This window comes from Parasteatoda tepidariorum, chromosome 9 (assembly GCF_043381705.1).
Source record: "Parasteatoda tepidariorum isolate YZ-2023 chromosome 9, CAS_Ptep_4.0, whole genome shotgun sequence".
Lineage (NCBI taxonomy): Eukaryota > Metazoa > Arthropoda > Arachnida > Araneae > Theridiidae > Parasteatoda > Parasteatoda tepidariorum.
The window spans coordinates 67383304-67406002 of record NC_092212.1 but is presented as its reverse complement, the minus strand read 5'-3'; the positions used below and the strand labels follow the sequence as shown (position 1 = coordinate 67406002).

Sequence of the window (22699 nt, the reverse complement as noted above, 5' to 3'; positions counted from 1 at the left end):
ATTGGGGATATGGTTACTTATGTTGGTTACTATTAAAAAAATATAATGATGACTATTGATGGTTGCCATGAAGATTATGTTGGTCCATCAATGAAAAACCATCAAACATTTTGAAATGGATTTTTCCGAACGAATGATCACAAGTGTTAAAGATGGTATAAATTGCAGAAACCAATAACTTTAAGCATATAATAGGGAATCGGAAAGCAAAGGAGGATCTGAGCGAGGGTGCGTGCTTGCTTAAAATGGAGACTACAATAATAACAAATAATAACAAACAAATAATCTTTATTGTTAAAATGTTTTTAAAAAATGCTCAAAGGAGTACCCACTAGTAGTAATATGGGCTTCACGTCGGCAAAACCACGCTGGGAGATTCCTGGAATTTCTAAATTTTACAGGTGCAACCGTCTCCAACCGTTTGCAGTCAAATAAATGAATCCATATTAAACTAATCCTTCCAGTTATTGCTGCAATTGTCATTGCTGCTGTAATGAACTGCACCTGAATGTCAGATTTTGAGGCAGACAATGACTCACCTAACCAGAGAAAGTGCTCCTTCGTTGCACAGCCTTTACTTTGCTACTCCTATTGTCCTGAAAGTGATACATACACTGCTTTAAACAATTAACGGATGTTGCGGTTGTGGGTTGATCCTACACCGAGAAAATTGTTTGAATGATTGATACATTATGGACAGACTTAGTAGGCTATGTGATATAAAAAATGGCATTTGTTTGGACGAAAGAAATGCGTTTTGTTGAGCATTTGGGTAAAGGAAAAAAAACACAATTTCTGCATTCGAGAAAGACAAATAAAAAAAAGTGTTTCCTTAAAAGAAAATCGTTTTTAGTCGGGGGTATGGTTTTTCCCGGACAGCCAGCAACGTTGAACACCTTGGGGGTATCGAGTCAATGAGCTTATTAATAAGGGGCTGAGGTATTCTACCCCACTCCTCCAGAAGAGCTCTTACCAGTTATTGGAGAGTTTTTGGTGGTGGTAGGCGTCCAGCAATTCGTCTGCTTAGATTGCACCAAACATGCTCGATTGGGTTTATGTAAGAAGAACACGCTAGTCAACCAGTTCGTATGATTTCTTCCTCTAAAAGGAAATCATTCACCCAGTTAGCAGGATGTGGCCTGCAATTGTCGTCCATTAACGTGAAGTCATCTTCAATTGCTGAAGCGTAAGGGACTACAATTGCTATTAATTTTTTTCTCGGGGTGGAAGCAATTCAATATAGAAATTATATCCGTTAAAAAGATTGGTGATTATTGATATTTTATTATTCCCGAAAAAAAGCTAAAAAGGAAATTTATTTTTTTACCAGTTTTTACTCTTTTCCGTCTTGATATTTATGGACTTTCAGCCCTGGCTAGAGCCACTTTTTTCGGCTGAATTTGGTACTTTCTATTTCCCTCTCTTCTCTTATTTCTCTTCTCTAATTTCTCTCTGTAATTTCTCTTCTCTAATTTCTCTTATGCTGATATGTTTCTGTCTGCAACTATCCACGTGGTGTCGCTCTAACGAGGAGCGTCGCGTCTGAGTGCTCAAAATATGCCGATCGTTCTCTCATTTAAACTACGAATCAAAAGAAGTTTTTATATTCAATAAGTTTTTTGCTTCACTTTTTCTTGAAATTATTCGTTGCATATTTTTTTTTATTCTTTCAGCTCCTCGATGCAATCGACTTTGGACGTTCGAAAGAGTGGTAGGTTACGAGATATCTGGGTTCGATGATAGAACAGTGCCAGGCGTCAGCAGTCGACTTCAGTGTGAAGAACTGTGCCTAAGGGAGAAAGGATTCATTTGTCGGTCTGGAGAATACGATTACTCCTTTCAACAATGTCGACTGAGCAGTGAAGATAGGCGATCTCAACCTTCATCTTTCAGACCGGCATTCGGCGATGTCGATTATTTTGAAAACCAGTGTATACCTGGTATGTTTCTAGTGCTTTTTTCTTAATTTCTAGCTGCCATGGAATCAAATGGCTTTCTTTAAGTGATCTAACTATTGATTTGACATTTTAAGAGTTTAGTGGAGGAAGAAGGAAAGTGACATTTTCAAGAGTATTTATTAACCAGAGAAAATAACATAGAGTGGTTGTATTTTTATGGGTATTAGTAATGAATCAATTTTTTTTTCACTTTAACATAACTAATCCAAATTAGTCTGGAATATGCTTGCGTGGTTTTCATTTCAAAGTAGGTATTGATCAGGGCTCGAAAAAAGTCAGAAATTTTACCCGTCCTCGAGGACGGCATGTCCAACAATGCAGCCGTCCTCCTTTGAAACTAACCCGTAGCTTCTAAATAAATAAATATATAATTTTCTCTTATTTATTACTAATATTTATATAAATTGCTCAATGAATTAGTAGTTACTAGGATTACATTATACAGTAAAAGAAATACTAGGTTACTAATAGTAAAACCTAGTATTTATTTTATGAAAAAATTTAAATGACAAAGGTCAAGTTATCTGGAATGTCAATTTATCCGAGGGTACTGCGTTTTCTAAATGAATCAAATATGACATTTGCCAGTTCCACAATCAAGCCAATGATTTAAAGGGGTTTCTGCACAGAAATCTGAAAGGGGTTTTCCATTTAGGTAGATGTTCATAATTGCGTTTAACGCGACAATCATGATAGTTACGCATATTAATATATGTGCTTAATTTTTGTAAGAATAGTGGTGATCAAAATCATTTAAGAATTAAGTTTATAAAAGAAGAAATAGTATATATTTACTACCACTTTAAATATGAAAATAAAATCTTCCGGAAAATCCGGAAGAGTTGGCAAGTATGGTAATGTGTTTTTTTTTTTTTGTAAGTTCATTGCTGAAAACCTCTTTCAACCACTGCAATACTCCCAGTCAGAGAAAACATCAATTCCACCATGATCAGTATGTTGCTGTTTTTCTAGATTAGAGGATAATTTTAGAAGTGAGGCGCTAAACTCTTGTAAGATAACAAAAATTGAAAATGTATCGCGAACATTAAAGGGATAATGGCCGTCAGCACGGACGTTGGATTCGAGAAATTCGTTGTCCGCGGGGAATTTTTGACCACCGAGGACGGGCGGTTTTTCGAGCTCTGGTATTGATAAATAAAATAAGACAAAGAATCATTATGGAAGCCTTCTAATTTCTATAATATATATAGAGAGCTATATAGATATAGATCTATATACGTAATATATAGAGAGATCATCTCTCTATAATAAGCTTTCTAATAAATCTATGATAAAATAATTCAAATACTACTTTTTTTTCCTTCTTACCCTGATTGCAGCCACTCTGAAAATGATACTTAACCGCTAAACTTTTCAATTGTAGGCGAAATGTGAAATTATTGGAGTTAATAACCAATATTACGCTTTTCAATTTGTTATGGAATATGATTTGAATTATGATTTTATAACAGAGCTGTCAAGATCTGGAAAAAAAAATCAAAAAGAAGTTCTAAAGCTAATGGAAAATTTTTAAATACCTACATAACACACATAAACAGAGTTTCTACTTCGCATTACAAAACAAATCTCCGAGATTTTTAAAACCATTGTCTTCATTTAAATAAAAAATTGTGTTGGAAAATACGAATTATATAAAACATTTACAATTTTATAAATTCCGTTAAAAAAATTTAGGAAAATGGAAATGGCGCATCAACGTAGGAGGAACTCAAAATTTGACATGCCACTACGCAGATCTATTAGAATTTGTCAGTCTGAGCAAATTGTTTGTTAAGCCTAAAATGTTGAAGGAAAGAAATTGACTGAAAAGTTTTCCCAAAAATTATTAGAATATTTAAGGACTTTCTTCGAAGCTCTCTCGCCAAAACACCACAATTAAAATTCGTAAATTATAATTTTACACCACATTTACTATCTTACCATGAAAAATTATAAGATCTTAACAACGAGCAAAAAGCTTAAATATTTAAAATATATTTCTCACTAGGATATTTTAAAATTCACTCTAGTGAATACTAATTATCTACACTTATCTAATACATAGAGAGTAGTAGAAAGAAGATGTTAATACATTTCAGTTTATAATACGACAAGTTAAAGTCACATGTTTTAGTCTATTTTTAAAGGAGCAGACAAGCGTATATGTATGAATATAAACCTGTACATGTTTTGTAGACTTTAAATAAAATATGATTCAGGCAAAAACTAATCGAAATTAAAGAAATTATTTTTAAAAAAATCTTTAACTTTCCGAGCAAAACTAATTTCAGATTTGAAATCCTCACTCCCCAGTTAAGTAAGATCAAGTGCTTGTATAAATGCAACGAAAAATTTGTTCCCCATTGTTATTAACAGCTGTGACATATATTTTATAACCGTTGTTGAACAGTCGACCCAATTTTTGGGTTTACGACTATTAATGTTCAACTCCGTAGCCTTGAAATATTGAACCCAATCCAGAAGACTGGCTCAAGCATTGAGTGAAATTTGCCTTCGTGGTAGACTTTTTGATGGAACTAACACGCATTTGCGTTACATGGAGAGGAAAACCATGAAAATCAAACATAGTTAGCCTGAGGGCAAGCGGACTTTAACTTGGGTCCATCGAGGATACCACCGAGGATATTTTACGTCAGTCGGTGCGAAATTCGATTAGCCATTGCTGGGATTCGAACCCAGGTTACCTCATTGGAAGCCGAACGCTCTATCCCCTGAGCCACCACGACTCTAACATATAATTACTATAAATAAATTTTGCAAGTAATTTTTGTCATTATCTTGATTAGTCCATGATCTTTTGTCCTTATCTTGATAAAAGTAGGCGGCAATAAAAACCTGGTAAAAATAAATGTTATTGTTGTTAATTTACGTCGCACTAGAGCTGCACAATGGGCTATTGGCGACGGTCTGGGAAACATCCCGGAGGATGATCCGAAGACATGCCATCACAATTTTGATCCTCTGCGGAGAGGATGGCACCCCCGCTTCGGTAGCCCGACAACCTGCGCGCGAAGTCGAGCACTCTACGGTAGCACAGTTTAACGAGGACCAATACCGCACACCCTCGGCTCCTACGCAGACTGATCCAAGTGGTCACCCACCCGCACACTGACCGTAGCCAGTGATGCTTGACTTCGGTGATCTGCTGGGAACCGTGTCTTAACGATCAGTCCACTGCGGGACGGAAAAAATAAATGAGTGGTAGCTAAGGTTTTTCAATACTGAAAAATGCTTAAATTTAACTTTTATTTGGTGAATGACAAAATTATTGACAAGTTATTTTCTGCACCCATATACATTTCCTCTAAGTTAGATATTTATTCATAGCTTAATGCAACTAGATATATATCACTTTCGCTATTCCAGACCGTGGAAATCCTGTGAAACAAACTCACTACCGGTATTATTTATTTCCCAGGAAAATAGCAGTTCTGAAAGCCTTTAATTATTAGGGTTTTAATACAAAACCGTTTAAGTTTTTAAACAGTTTTGGCAAGTCGTTCCCGCTGTGCTGCGCGAAAGCGTGCGTGCGTTCACTACTCCGATTGGATGAAATGATTTTAATGTACCAGTGTGGAGGCAAAAAAAAAAAAAANAGACTCTGTCTCAGAAAAAAAAAAAAAAAAAAACTGAGCCAAAGTAAAGTTTCGTTTTCGATTTTCTTTCTGGACTTCTTTGTAAAAGGAAATAATAATTTTGTATTGTTATAATTGTCTTATTGTTACTTTTTAACTGTTCTTCTAAATACAAGGTCAAAAATAATCTCGCTTTTGTTATACAAAATATTGCTACTTTACTTAAAATTGCAATTATGAATGCACGAATGAGGTAAAAGAATGATTAGAAAATTGTTTAATTGGTGCAGCGATGCAAGACATGCATGCCATCCTAATAAATGAATAATTTTTAAATTCACTTTTCATTGAAATTCATGGGACTAAAATTAGAGTTTGAGCTCATGAAATAAATCTATAGAAACTGAAGTTTATCGCTTTTAAAATGTCCTCATAAGCTTTTTCGTTGTTGAAAATTAAAAAAAAAATAATAAGCCCACACTTTGAGTGCCTTAAAATATAGACCAAAATTTAGTTTCAAACTTTATATACTTTCTTTTTAACACAAAAAAAAGTCTGGTTTCTTGTGTGCATTTTAGACTGAATTTTGAAGACTGTGGTTATCAACAACCATCCAAATAGACAAAATGCCGACCTGCCAACTACTACGCGTTTAGCAAAATATTTTACACGTTGAACGCCACGCTAATTTTACATGGCTTGCCCATCTGGCCATGGTTAATAACTACAAGCTAAATTTGCAAATATTAGACGTATTTTTCTATTTTTTAGAAGGTTTATCATGACATATCTGATAAAAGTGGTGAATTATATAAACTTACGAATTATGTAGAAATAGTGGTGGATAGAAATCTACTAAATTGAATTTATTAAACCAAGAATCACAATAATTAAGTAAATTTTGAATAAATTTTCTGCAATTCCATAAAAGAGTGTAAATTTTATAGTTCTATATTATGTTATACGCTGTCAGTCAGCTGTTTTTCGCGGCCTATGTGAAAGGTCAGTGTCAGCCACCGGTGGTTAACGCGGCCTAAATGTAATTTCAGTGTCAGCCACCGGTGGTTGACGCAGCCTAAATGTAATTTCAGTGTCAGCCACCTATGGCTGATGCGGCGCTCAACGTGTTAATAAAGTGGTAAACATTTAAAAGCTAAAGTTTTTATAATTTCTGATAACTTTGCTAACATTCTAAAAGCCTTACCTTTGTAGAGTTAGAACAAAGAAGCGTTGCATATGAACTTTTAAATCATTTATATATAGTGGCGTGAAAAATAAGTTTAAATGAATAAAAATTAATACATTTAAACATAAACTTTGCTACAACTAGAATAAATTTTTACAAAAAGCACGGAAAGTTGGCAGCTTTGAATATGCTGTGCGTAAGCAGGCTTGCCAACTTACTACGCGTTTTGGAAAAATTTCTTTCTGCAGTATCTATTATGTTTATGTTATTCTTTGTTTCGTACATTTGATTTCAAGTCATTTTCCACACTAGAATTTATTAAGGATTTAAAAGTTCTTAAAAAACGCCACTTTGATCTAGCATATTCGTGGTAAGGCTCTTAAAATTTTGACAAAATCACCAAATATTCAGAGAGGTTTAGGTTTTAATTGGGTACTTGCACTTCAAGAAGAAGATCTCCCATACCCACACATGTGACCTATAAGGTCAGCGGCAACTTATCCTTATCAGCAAAATGGCGCATTGAAGTTATCTAATAAATTAGAATGTTAATTAACGATACTTTAATTAAACACAGAGCTGTATCGCACATAGTTGAAATATAATTCTTTCACGTCAACTTCTTTTATTTAACTTAGATTTATTATTTGTTTATGTATTTCTTTGTAACCGTGATATATTTTTGTTTTGTGTACCTGGCAACTTCGATGCATAATTAATTTATGTTCCACGTGACGTTGTGCCTATCTTTATGTTAAGTCTCTGCTTAAATTCATAGTGAAATAATTTAAATCTTTAAGAAAGAATCTTTGTGAAAGAATTTAGAATGTGTCACAGAATTTCGACTTGACGGGCTGGCTTACTCGAAATAGAATGGAAAAAAAAGAGTTGCTAACGTAAGCAACTGCCACGTTTCAACAACCAATCAGGATCGAGATACCCGCACTACGTCACTTGCAGGTATCCGATTGTCTACCCCTCTTTAACACGTTGAACGCCACGCTAATTTTGCATGGCTTGCCCATCTGGCCCACGGTAAATAACTACAAACTAAATTTACAAATATTAGACGGATTTTGCTATTTTTTTAGAAGGTTTATCATGACATATCCGATTGGTTATTGCAATTACATAAATTTTCAGGCTTGTATGCTCAAAATAGGCTTATAAACCTTCGTCAAGTAGAAGAGGACAGATAGCACAATAGGAAAGACAGAGCACCAAGTAGTACCGCCTCCAAGTCTCCTGACCTATCTGACAAAAGTGGTGAATGATATAAGCCTACGAATTATGCATAAATAATGGTGGATAAAAATCTACTAAATTGAATTTATTAAACCAAGAATCACAATAATTAAGTAAATTTTGAATAAATTTTCTGCAATTCCATAAAAGAGTGTAAATTTCATAGTTCTATATCATGTTATACGCTGTCAGCCAGCTGTGGCAGACGCAGCTTAAATGTAATTTCAGTGTCAGCCACTGATGGTTGATGCGGCCTAAATGTAATTTCAGTGTCAGACACCGGTGGCTGACGCGGCCTAAATGGAAAGTCCAGTGTCAGCCACCGATGACTGACGCGGCGCTCAACGTGTTAAAATATTTTGCAAAATCGTAGTAGTTGTCAGCCCTGTGTAAGTATAGCCACCACCTTATATATTGTTGATATAATGGCTGATAATAATGCGTAATCTTTTTCTTCCCAGATGGCAGCACGGGTTGTGATTATGAAGAGAAGTCAGATACGGACATTGAAAGGGTTGATGCATCCATAACATCATCATCAAAGTTTGAGTGTCAGCAGCAATGCGACACAACACCGAATTTCCTCTGTCATGCTTACAGTTATCGAGAATCTAGTTCATCGTGCAAATTGAGCAGCGACGACACATTTAATCTAGGTTCCAGTGCTGTGCGCAGAAGAATAGGAACATCTTATTACCAAAGATCTAATTGCCTAGATTGTAAGTCGATTTCTTCTCTTGGGGTTGGATTAACTATTTTTTATCCACGGTTTAGGAAATAGTTCTTCTCTCAACTAACCCTTTAATGGGCTATTAGTTTGTAGTTAAGTTAAATTAAAGAATTTTTGGAATTGAAATTCATATAAAAATAGTAATTGATATAAGAAAAGAAAAACTCATTTAGTTTATAAAAAATTAATTTGAATTTTAATGCTTTTTTTTTTGGTGGTAAGTATATTTACCACGACCTATTAGGAACTTATTGACTTTTTTTTTTATTTTTAAAATAAATTTTATAAATGCGACTAACTTCAGAAGGAATTATGCATTCAGAGATGCCAACTTGCTCCGGAGAGCAAATACGTATTTTAAAATGGTAGTTTAATAATTGTGATTCTCGGTTTAATATATTCAATTTAGTAGATTTTTATCCACCACTATTTCTAAAAAATTCGTAGGCTCATATAATTCACCTCTTAATGAATTTATCTACTATACCTTTAAAAAAGCCAGCAAAAATAGTCAAATATTTGCAAATTTTACTTCGTAGTTATTTACCGTTTTTTTAATTATTTTGGCGTGTCCGGAGCAGTTGGCATCTCTGTGCATTTTGTAACTTTTATATGTTTTCTTATACTAAAAAATGGTTGTCAATTTTATTCAAACGCACTTCAAGAAAGCTGGAGTTATTAACAAATGGAAACCTAAATTAAAAGTGGTAAAAAAGGTAACATGGACTTTAAAAATTAGTGGTAAGTATACTTACCACGGCTTTAGAAAGGGTTAAATAGCTGAAACTAACTCATTATACTAACTGTTAGAGTTAAGACAACGCCTCCGATAACTGAAAGCTTCCACACGATTTATCTTAAGTAGTCAGATCGGACCACTATGAAGGTAAACCAATTTACGATAGACACATTTAATTGAAATCTAGTTAAAATAAGAAAGTGGTAGCAAATATATGTCTAAAAATTTGCTTAATTTAATGAATATTATTGGTTTGCCTTATTCACTTGTCAACCACTACAGATTCAATTCTCAAATATATATGATAAATTTCTCTCAATTACTTTTAAAATTGATTCATGCATACGACTGGTTCACTTTTTAAATAGTCTGCGCAGACTACTTATGAAAAACCGTGTGGAGGCTTTCTGATGTAGAAGGTGATGGTTCAGAGGACACCATACAACGGGAGAAACTTTTCATTTCAAATGCTCTTTCATTTACATAACTAAGTTTAAATTTAAAGTACAGAAAAAATAAGTTTAGGCAAATCTACAGTAAGCCATGAAGTTTCAAATACTGAAAAGAAATTTTTAAAATACAGTCAAACCCCGCAATAGTGAACCTTCAAAGAACCGAAATTTCGGTTCACTATGACCGGGAGTTCACTATATCCGCAAACAATTTTAACTAATTTTTAAATTTGGCGTCCTTTTACTATCCTCTTACCGGCTACTTCAATGTCAATAATACTATTGACACTTAAAGCTAGGATCTTAAGGCCTGGTTTCTTAGGACAGGACGCCGTCAGCTGGAAATCAGCGCTAACCTCTGATTGGTCCGTTTGTGAGTTTGATAGTATACGTCATCGAGTTCAAGATGAGCGTTCGATGACGTACACTATCAAACTCACAAATGGACCAATCAGAGGTTAGCACTGATTTCCAGCTGACGGCGTCCTGTCCTAAGAAACCAGGCCTTTAGTGTTTCTTTTCTTAGGGTATTAGTTATTATATTAGTTTATACTGCCCCTGGATAAATTATTAGACGCATTATAAGATTCTATGTAAAATCTCAGTTATCAAGTAATTCTATACAGCTTTGTTGTTTTTACACGACTGAAACCTGATTGGACGTGTTTACGTTCGTGTAATCAATTGGATAAATTAGACGACGTATAATATAAATTCGACTATTGGATAAATTAGACGATATATTATATAAATATAGAATATTTATTACATCAGGTATTATATTACAATAATTAGACAAAATTATTAGACGCACTGTAGTGTTTTAATAATTACATGATTCGCACGAGTTTACATGCAATACTTTTATATTTAAACATACATGTAATGGGTTTTTATTCAGGAGATTTTTTATATACTTCCTATTTGTATTTATTTTTAACGTATTGCGTTACAATGTTAGCCAATTGATAGACGAACGTAAACAAGTACAAACCAGTTTCAGTTGCGTAAAAGCAATAAAGCTGTATAGTATATACTGATAATTAAGATTTTACATAGAATCTTATAGTGAGTCTAATAGTTTGGCCAGCGACTGTATATATTAGTTAGATTTGTTATCCACGGTGTTCACAATTTAATAAATGATTTTTTTTCTCTCGAGTAAATAACTAAATAAATAATAGTAAGTAAGTAATAACAGCATGATTGAATGGAAAAGTATTAGCAGTACAATCAGCATACTTTTTACATTTAGAGTTTGGTTTAAGAACCTATAGCTCGAGTACCTGAAGTACAATAGTTGGAGGCTGTAGGAATTATTTTCAAATTAACGTTTCCCGTCAAAGTATGCAGCATTAATAAGTTTAACTACTAATTGAATTATGAGTTAATCTAGACCACTTTGGCTCATGGGATAAATAAAATGACCCAGGTTTGATTTGAAGCTATGGCTGGTTGATTGGAATTCTGCTCAGGGCTCGCACCTACCGCAGTGCTCGCACAAATTTTCCTCAATGGTCGACAGATCATGGGTTAAAATCCGCTTACCGTTGGGCTAATGTAAAGCAGGTATAGATATAACGTAAATGCGGGTTTGTTCTAATAAAAAGGCTTGAAGAGTTCCCTTGTCTTGTGGGTTGAATTTAAGATTACAAGGCTACGGGTTAGAAAACTGATAGTTGTAAGCTCAAAAATCGGGTCGGCATTTCAGCGCCACTGGTTATAAAATAAAAAAAAATTTAAAAAAAAATTTCATTTTTCTTATTTTTGATTGTATTTATGAAATTTTCCTTTGATCGTTTAGTTATTTAATTTCATATAATTCTTGGATGAATTATTTTTTTTTTTTGTAAGGTTGTCGAGTGTTTACCTACTTTTTTTAAAAAAATTTCGTTTTAATTTACATTTTTAAATGTGTATCTATTTTCTCCTTCTTAAATTTATTTTTGTAATAAAAATAAATTATCATCACCATCGATGCGTATTTCTGTGCATTACTTGTCCGGCTTTTTTTTTTTTTTTTTTTTTTTTTTTTTTTTTTTTTTTAGAAAAATATGAATAAGTGTTATTTTATTTAATTGCTCTATATATGCTTCCCGATAAATTATTAATACAGATTTTTACTTTTATCAATACGGATAATTATTTTTATCATACATAAAATTTGCGGAAAATAAATGGCAGCAAATAAAAATTTAACAGAATGTATTTTAGTTTAGTTGCAATTCATATCTACAGTATTAACTAAACGCTTCCGTTTAGTGTTACTAGATGGCGCTACTGTGGCTAAAGTGAAAAAACTTTGAAACATGGCATTGCGATGATGTCGGGAACTTCTTTAAGTATCATTCTCTCATGATTTAAATATTTATAGATGTTATAAAATCAATGTATTCAGAACATGTTTAGGAAAAAATTTAATTTCAGTTATTTTATCTATTTCCGCTGACTGTATCGTTTCACAATGCTATTCTTTTTTCTTATGGCAGAAAATGGGCATTAATTTCTATTAATACCATATTTTCTAAATTTGCATAATTAAACTAAATAAAAGTGAAAATGAGTATGTGTAACATCATCATGCTTGAGTAAATCCAAGCGCTAGAAAGAACGCTTTTATTTAAAAAAAAAAAATTCTTACAACGTATGCTAGCAACGCTTTTTTTTTAAAAAAAATGCTCTTTATTTATAAACTTCTATAAGCAGTCATCAAACTTCTTTTAAGAAGTTTGATGACTGTAGCTTAAACATCTATGTCAGGGGTGCACAAACTTTTTGGGTCATGGGCCACACTTAGGGCCGCACGCATATTTAGTCATGTTGGTGGTAAATATAATAATTTTTATCTCAAAATTGATGTTAAGAAAAATTTTTATCTCAAAACTGGTATCCTGAATACTGTTATATTTTTACTAGTAAACTTTGTAACAGATTTTCTGAAAGTTAAATACTTTTAATTATTAAAATTATATAAAACTATTAAAAAAACTGATATTTCTGAATTTATTTCGCTTTCTTATCAATAATTATCATATATTTTTTTGAGGAAAAGAGATACTATAAACTTACAAAAAAACTATAATGCGCACAGAATTAAGTGTAAGAAAACTAAATATTTTAAGGAGTAATGCATGTTTCAACTAAATATTAAAATTTATAGAGTTTAAGCAAAAAATAAAAACAAAACTATTATAGCACAAATTAAGATCAAATATTTAATTGGTGTTATGCTATATTATTACTATTCATTGAATTATTAGATGTCTTATGAATTTTAAATTAAAAAGGAGTTTTTTCTAATTTTTTCCTAAAAAAAATCATATAATTTACAAAAAATTCAAAACAAAATTACAAACAACGAGCAGTTTAAAAATTCGAGTTTTCCTCCAGTTTTCGATTTTTTTTTTCATGTTGCAATAACATAGTATTAAAATACCGGAATTCTAAATACCACGTACTTGGTGCTAACTACCGAAAAAAACGATGGAAAACTAACTTACGTTTACGATGAAATATGCATAAACAAATAGCATCAAAAAGTGATAATTTAAATGCACAATTAGAAACTCGTGCGTCGTATTGACATTATAGTTAAGATAACGGATCGAAAATAACGAGAAAAGAAATGTCTCAAATTTAAAATGCAATTTAATAGTATCAGTTCTAGATTTCTTTAATATCTTTGAGATAGAATGTATATATTCGACCCATTAAAATGGGTCATAAATTTAGTTTTGTTAAAAATCATTTCAAATATGATGTTGAATTAATTCAAATATCTCATATTTCAGTGAAACTGACATGTACTGATACGACCATGCAACTGGTACTCAAAACTAGAGAACCTTTCGATGGACGAATTTACTCGCAAAGCAAACCTTACGCATGTCAAGTTTTTGGTGAGAAGCAGGTTATAACCAGGTTTGTAATGGATGTTAAAGGCCAATGTGGAGTTGAAGTTGAAGTAAGTGGAATAAAGTTTAACCGGATGCATATTTCATAAAACTAGTGGGTTGGGCGCCCTGCTCGCTAACGCTCGGCAACCCCCGAAAATTGCTACGCAATCTTATAAGGTTTGCTTCGCAAACCAAGCTCGCTTCGCTCGCTACTAACTTAGGTACATTGCAAATGCACAAAATTCTAAGAATTCAAAACAATCATTCAAATCCATACAAAAACTTTTTAAAAAAAAAAATTACATCTTTTTAGTAAATACTAAGTCATTAAAATAAATTTGAATTCAAATAAATGACATGCAATTCGTTAAACCTATTAGAAATGTGCTATAGTATAATTCGTGATATAAATTAAAAATCGTCAAATAAATTCGTAATATATAAATTTGTGAAAAAAAGCGCTTTCGACAAAATACTAAAATAGAGATCTATCGACAAAGAGTACTCACTTCTGCCTAGCTTAATAGTATGAGATTGCTGCAGCTGATGCTCTCTGATTATTTCAGTTTCCGTTTTTTAAAAGTGCTATATGTTGAGCCACCTCAGCTAGATTTGGCATGTGACATTTTTAGCGGCAATCATTGGTCGATTTTCTACCGTTGCCATTCGGGGAGTTGTAATGAAGCTTTTTTTTGTCGCCGTGTAAGAAAAATAGTAACGTAAACAAAACAAAGCAAACGTTGCCACCAGCGGAAAAGAAATACAGCCAAAATTTAGGAGCAAGTTAGAGAATTATATATATTAGATATCAGGATACTATTTACTCGTATTTAATTTTAAGATCAAGTAAAGGTTTTGCTTAACTTCTTTATTTTTTCCTGCTTTTTATGTAGATAATTCTCAGCATTTTGTAGCTGACAGTAATAAAACAGAGGGCCAAAACCAGAAAAATATCTGGCAAAAGTGGTAGAAAACGATTGAATAAAAATATTGTTTTTACGAATTCGGTCTACTAAAATACCAAAATATGTTTGTAAATTAATGAAAAAAATTTGTTTCTGTAAAAATACTTTTATTAATTAATGAAAATTTATCTAGATATTAAAGCGGACCAACTTGGTTTATAGAATTAAAGTGATGTTTAAACCTTTAAAATTTGTAACATCCTCATAAAGTAATTTTTTCTTTTTTTTTTTCTCTTTTTTTTTTTTTTTTTTTTTTTTTTTTTTTTTTTTTTTTTGCAGTTTAATTTCTCTATTGAGAATATAGCGTAATTTTTGCAGTTTTATTTTACTAAATACCATGTCGCGTTTATTCGATAAAATAACATAATATTTTTACCCTTTTAAACCGGAGTATTACCACTTGACTGGTTAATGCTCTGTTCTGTGCTTTTAAGCCATATTAAAGGATTATAATCTGATTTCCCACGGATCCTAAACAATTTCAAAACTGCTAATCAAAAATAGAACATCGAAGTTTTCAAATATTTGTAATCTTTTTTTCTCAAAGATAATGTAAATGTTTTTGAATTTTACTTAATGAATTATCTTAACATTAAAGAAGTAACTTGAAAAATAACAATTTTCTTAGCGCCTTTGAGAGTTTGGTTAACCGATGATTATAAATTTCTAAGACCCATGGAGACCATAGATTAGACAAAAATAATAACGCATGGAAAGGGTTTGGTTCAAACTTTATGAAAACAACCTTTTTTTCTTAACTGCAAATGGTCGAGAAACTTTTGCATAACAAACTGTTATTTTAAAAAGAAATCTTGACCTAAATGTCTAAAATTGTAATCATTATTTTCATATACAAAATTTGTAAAAAAAAAAAAAAACGACGTAAATGCTTCACGATGATTCCGAGGTTTGACAACTTTTCTCCATCTATTACTAATGCTATAAACGCTAAAATAGAATTTCAAAAAACTGATAAAACAAAATTTATTTTTTAAAAAAATTTTTAAAAATAAATAAATAAAATATTTTGAACTAATGAACTAACCGTTTGATTGTGTAAAATTTTTCAAATTTATTGCAGCTAAAATAAAGATTGTTTTCATAGAATAAATATAGCACTATTGACATTATTTTTTTACTAACTCTCTATAATGTGAACATTGTCAATATACATAATATACTTAATAAAAACTTTTCTAATGACAGTTATTTAATCTAGATTTTTCTTTCTTTTAGGATTCAGATCATATCACCAATACAGTTGTTGTACAATATCATCCACTAATTCAACAAAAAGGAGACCGTGTGATAAAACTGTATTGTTCACTCTTTGAAGAAACAAATCGAACAATAACTAAGACTTTCCAAGTTTCACAAGGGTATGCAGTGAATTATATTATCTGATAATGCTTTGTAACTTGGTGATTGGACTGCTTTACAACTGATAAAGGGTCGGAAGTAGCGAAACTACTGTAGTTGCTACTTCTTTCCGTAGTTTGTAGAGCAGAGCGTAGTAGCATAGTGAGTAGTGCGAAACAAAAACAAAAAACCGTAGTTTGTAGCAATTCCTGGCAACTACTTTTAACGTTAATTAAATAAAGAAACAAAGTTCAAAAGCATAAAATGTTTCGTATCTGATTGGTGCAAATCTTTCGCGGGCAAATCAACGTACGCAATAAGAATGCCTCTGTGGTTGCTGCTTATTTGTTAATAAGATCTATTACTAAACGTTAATAAGATCTATGTTTGATGGTCGGAAAAATCGTTGCGAAATCGGTCGAGTTGTTCCTGAGAAGTCGAATTTTAAATGTCTAACTTTTTTGAAATTCGATTGCACAGGAACTATAAAGTACGTTTTTGTGTCTGATTTCTGATAAAATATTGTTTGTATGAATTAATTAGCATATTTGCGATTATCCCCTCAAACCATTAAGAATGAGTCCTAGAATGTGAAGATCTGATCATTAGAACAAAAGTTATTCAGGGTGATCCGTTTTTTGTTTTTCGCACTGTACTTTATTTGCTATAGAATATGAAATAGCATTGAACACTTAAATCACAAATATTCGATAATTACTTAGAATTTCATAAATCATTGTCGAGAAAAACATAGAGTTTGAAAGTTGAAAGAACAAATTCGTAGAAAGTGCTTTCGAATAGAAAACTATTTCATGAAAACATGAATTAAAACTTTTTAATAACTCCTCATATTTAAATAAGTCAACTTTTTTTTTCAAAATCATTTTCAATTTTTGTGAAAATTAAGTTCTCCAGCTATGGTTGTCTTCTTAAAGTAGCGAAGTAGTGACTACATTTCGACTACAAGTAGTATGTAGTCGCTACGTTCAAAAAAAAGTAGTTGTAATAAACTACAATTGTAATAAACAAAGTGGTAGTTAACTACAAAGAAAATGTAGTTTTTCTGACCACTGCTACAGGTATATTGACACCTTAATAACTGAGTTCTTGCAGGTCTAAGAATTTAAACTAGAACTAGAATTTAAACTAAGAATTTTCTAATGCCACTTGCCACACTAGCAAGCCTGCTTGGTGAAACCGAGCAAATTTAAGGTAGAGGGTGCGTTTCTTGTTTTTCAGTGGCGCCATCTGCGGCCAAGAATTCGTCTTCAGCCACACACACGTCACACCTATTTATATGGCAGACCCATTCATACATCCATTCATTCATCCACAGATCGTAATTTTTGACCTGGATCAGAGAAGGATCGATCTCCAATCCAGTACCCCCAGAGGTATTGATTTGTTATGGGAACACTCGACAGATTTAACGTGCATCAGTCACCATTTACTACACGGGGAGTCTTCGGTAGGCGGAGTTCGAACCCACGAACTCTCGGACATAGGCCCAGCGCCCTACCGACCAGGCTATCCCGGCCTCGTTAGTGAGCTAAAATTTCATTATTAAGATATTACTTTATCAGTTAAAGATACGATTGCTCATACAAATATATTTCATTTAAAACTTTAATTCGCCGTGGTAGTATTAAAATATATAAAACACTGACATTCTGCATCTTAATACATTAACCTAAAATCATAAAAACATTCTAGTTTTCATAAAACAACAAACTACAGTTTTTCCTCCTACTGTTATCTACACTTTTTTTCATATTTTCTTGTGCCCACAATGTTAATTGTTTAATTAAAAGTGTTTTATGTGTTGAGTGTAATTGTTTAAGTATTTGTTTAATTAAAACTGCTAAATAAGGTTGCTTTCTTGTGGTTTTCAATTTATATTTTACAATTTCATTTTTGTTACTCAGAAACTAGTTTATTTTTTCGTTTTTTATTTTAGGTAATTAAAGTAATTGTATATTTTAATTTATGAATGTTCCCTTGTTTTAAACTTTAAAAGCAAACTTACTTTACAATGCTACTTAAATCTGATAATCATAATTAAAATATAATATTTAACTAATATTTTGTCGTACAATGAGCAATAAACGGACCACCCTGAATAACTTTTGATCTAACGATCGAATCTTCACGTTCTAGAACTCATTCGTGAAGGTTCAAGGAGGTGACCTCAAATATGCTAATTAACAAGTGCCGATGATATTTTAAGTTACGAAATCAGACACAAAAACATACTTTCTCATAATAAATATACATTTTATTCAGAGTTCTGTCCCCCAAAATATAGGGGGTGGCCGCAATCTGGGAAATATGGTCAGGAGAGTGTTTCAAAGTTTGTACCCCTTAATGTTAATTTTACTTTTTTCGTATTTCGCTGTATCTCGAAAACTTTTGAAGCGAAATGGAAAAAAAATTTGCACACAATTATAAAATTCGATTGTCCAAAGGTAATCCCATGCAAAAATTAATTTTTAGTAAATATTTATTATTTTATTTAATAATGGTCGAAACAATTTTGACCTGTAAGGTATGCGATTTTTTTTCTGCATCATTTTAAAGAACAACTTTAGAAAACAAAATACCAAATTAGAGCAAAATCGGTTGAATAGTTTCTGAGAAATTAAATTTCAAAAAAGTCGGATATTTAAAACTTGATTTCTCAGGAACTATTCGATCGATTTTGCTCAAAATTTGTATTTTGCCATTCAAAATTATATTCTTTAAAATGACGCAAAAAATTGTATACCTTACAATGTAAAAAATTTTCAATACCATTCTTAAATAAAATAATAATAAATATTTACTAAAATTTATTTTTTGTATGAAATTATTTTTGTGTAAACGAATTTCATAATTGCATGCAAAAAATTTTCAATTCACTTAAGAAGTTCTCGAGATAGGGTGAAAGACGCAAAAAGTAGAATTAATATTAAGGGATCCAAACTTTGGAGCGCTATCCTGACCAAACTAGACCAAAATCTCCTGACCACTCCTGAGCAAACAGGTTGCGGCTACCCACTATATTTTGGGGTCAGAAATCCGAATACGTCGAATAAAAGGCATTCCGTCGAAGTAAATTTTTGTATCTGATTTCATAACTTAAAATATCGTCTGCACTTATTAATTAGTATATTTGAAGTCACTCCCTTGAACCATTAAGATTGAATCCAAGAAAATGAAAATCCGATCAATAGATCAAAAGTTATTCAGGGTAATCCGTTTATTTATTTATTATTTTTTTTGCGGAATATTTGAGGGTTATATGAGTTTCTCTTATGTATAAAACTACCATTCTCTATTTTTTTAGGCAAGAAAATTATAACTTTACTATATAATATAACTATAAAATAAAACTATGACTATAAGTAAAACTATAACTATATAATAAATCTATAACTAACTTTTGACTATATTAAATCGTTAAAATTAAATGTTACACATTTCAAGGTTGGAGCCTGCTGCCACAGCTGTTGTAAATGCCACCGCTCCCACACCCAACATTCGACTAAGAATAACAGATGTCAATGGAACAGATATAACAGGCACCAGAATAGGAGAACCACTTTATTTCCGAATAGAAATTGATGAAGACAGTACGTATAAAGATCTAACTCCTCTATTTTCTCTTATAATTTATTTCATACAAGGTTAATACAAGGTGGCAAAAAAGTATGGAAACAGCAAAAACTTTTCAAAAAATGCTCATCGTTTTAAAAAGATACATTCAGTCGTTTTCAGAGGACACTATATCACTGGAGATACTTTTCATTTAAAATTCTAACATTTATAGTATAGAAAAAATAAGCTCAGACAAACTTAGAGAAAACCACGAAGTTTCAAATGCAGAAGAAAAAAAATTCAAGATATCAAAACAAAATATGAGAGCATAACTTATGATTGTGCTACGGCGAAGTTCTCTTTCAATAATTTGTTTGTATTTTGATATTTTCGATTTTTCTTTTCAGCAATTAAAACTTCATGGCTAACTCTACAGGGGTCTGTCCAGACATTTTGTGAAAGGTCCGTTTTCGTAAAATTGTGAAAAATGACTCGTAATTTGTGAATATAAAATAAACGTTAAATCACATTCTTTCAACCAGGGTCCGCTTTTGTGAATTTGTGCAAATAGGGTCCGTTATTGCAAAAAAAAATTTTTTTTAAGGAGTTTTTAAATTGTAAAGACATACAAGATTATGCTCAACACTTTAAAATTATAATTAAAAAAATCAAATTTTAAAAAATAAGCAGCAATTGCAGCTACTAAATTAGCGATGCAACATACAAATATTTGGTATTTAGCCTATACTGCTGAACGCAGAATATTCATTTCGGACGAATAATGGAAGAATCGTCTGCCGAAGACAAAACTTAATTCGTTTACATCCATCTTTCTTGTTTTCTGCCCTGGAAAGGGTTTATTCGATTAACAAAATAATAATGAAGATAAACAAATTTGTGAAGGGTCCGATTAAAAGAAAAATCATTTTGTGAAGGGTCCGTTTTTAAGTTAAAATATTTTGTGAAGGGTCCGTTTTTATGAAAAGATATTTTGTGAAGGTTCCGTAAACGGACCCAAATTTCTTCTAAACAGACCCCTGCTCTAGGTTTGAATAAATTCACTTTTACTATACTTTAAATTATTTATTGAGTTGAAAGAGTATTTGCGAGAAAAGGTTTCTCCCGCGGTATGAAATTCATTCTAACTCGCTCCCATGACTCCCAGGAGCTGTAGCCGAGTACGAAAATAAAGTGCATATTCACCACTAGGCTTAATTTTTTCAAGTAAATATAACTAGTCTCAATATCACAATTTTAAATTTTCAAGTGGTAGTTAGGTACTTTATTTGCGTTGCACTAGAGCTGCACAATGGGATATTGGCGACGGTCTGGGAAACATCCCTAAGGATCATCCGAAGACATGCCATGGCAGTTTTGATCCTCTGCAGTGGGGATGAGTCCCCTGCTTTAGTAGCCCGACGACCTACGAAATTTTAAAATGAAAACTGATAAAAAGAGGTTTTTATGATTTCTTTACTAGAAAATTAACACCACTTTTTAATTTTTTTAAGGACAGTACGAACAATGGATCTACGGTTATTCTCTGAGAGATCAGGAATATTTATGTTTATATATTAATTGTGTACATTTATCAGTGGATGATAATGACTTTTAGCAGCATATATCTCGAAGCTTTGCAGACCATATAAAACAGTCAAACCTCGCTATAGTGAACCTTCATGAGACCGAAATTTCCATTCACTATAACCGGAAGTTCACTATATCCGTAATGCAAACAATCTTAACCAATTTTTCCGTATTGCTCCCTTTTATTACACATTATTTAAATAAATGACCCATAAAAAGAAATACAAAAAGGATTAAAAAACAATATGTAGTAACAAAAAATGTGTTAACTTTTATTTTTTATTACTCTTCGTCTTGCGTACAAAAACTTTAGGGGTGGCCTTTATTTAGGGAATGGCAACTGAGGTAGAAGATGCAAACAAGAAAAAAATGCTTATGGCTACATTCTACGCAATAGACAGGTTTCGAAAATCGGTATATGTATTTTATTCAGAAATTTCAAAATTACTAAAAAACGAAGGAAATAAATTAGTCGATGACAGAAAAAAGTTAATAACATCTGATTTCCTTTCTTCTTCTGATTCGCTATATCCACAAAGAATAATATTTTGTGTGTATAGCAAGGCACGGGAGCAAACATTTCGTTCGCTATATCCGGGAGTTCACTATAAACCATGTTTACTATAGCGGGGTTTGAATGTATTTTAAATTACATAATATTATATTTATTTGTTAAAATTTTTTACTGTAATAAGTGTTTATATTTTTCTTTCTAATTCCAGGTGTGTTTGGTATATTTGCTCGAGACATGTTAGCTCGAAACGGAAGAGGAGATTTGCAAATATCATTGATAGATACTGACGGGTGAGATGCGTCTCAAATTTTTATTGAAACTGATAATTCAATAAATATCTACGCTTTTAAAAATTTATTTTAAATTTAGAAGTAAGCAATGTATCCATCACAATAATTCGTGTGTATTCATTTATTTTTTTGGTCTTTAATGAAATGGCAATGACAGTTATTCTTCAATCAATAGTTTAATGAGTCAAAAAAGCAAACTGGAAGAAGAACTAGAAGATCATTAATACTTGCTGTTCTATGTGTTCAAAAGATTATTTTTTTTATAAAAACTTCACTAATACATTTCATTTTTTCTCATAACTACTCATGCAATTTTAGTTCAAATAAGAATTAATAGAAAACTAGTGGGCTGCGCCCCCTGCTCGCTAACGCTCGCCAACCCCCGAAAATTGCTACGCAATCTTATATGGTTCGCTTCGCAAACCAAGCTCACTTTTCTTGCTACTAACTTAGGTACATTGTAAATCCACAAAATTCTAAGAATTCAAAACAATCATTCAAATCCATATAACAACTTTTTTTTTTAAAAAAAAATTACATCTTTTTAGTAAATACTAAGTCATTAAAATAAATTTGAATTCAAATAAATGACATGTAATTCGTTAA

General features: G+C 31.9%; 1 protein-coding gene across 4 annotated transcripts in view; it reads left to right on the top strand.

Annotated features, from left to right (window-relative positions):
- Positions 1–22699, top strand: part of LOC107437961 (uncharacterized) — an 89632-nt gene that overhangs the window by 59696 nt on the left and 7237 nt on the right. For all 4 annotated transcript variants that reach the window (XM_016050113.3, XM_016050112.3, XM_016050114.4 and 1 more), the window contains exons 4-9: positions 1674–1940; positions 8447–8704; positions 13698–13870; positions 16004–16146; positions 19592–19737; positions 22012–22093. In XM_016050113.3, the coding sequence (XP_015905599.1) occupies positions 1674–1940; positions 8447–8704; positions 13698–13870; positions 16004–16146; positions 19592–19737; positions 22012–22093 (1069 nt within the window). The remainder of the gene's footprint in view (positions 1–1673; positions 1941–8446; positions 8705–13697; positions 13871–16003; positions 16147–19591; positions 19738–22011; positions 22094–22699) is intronic.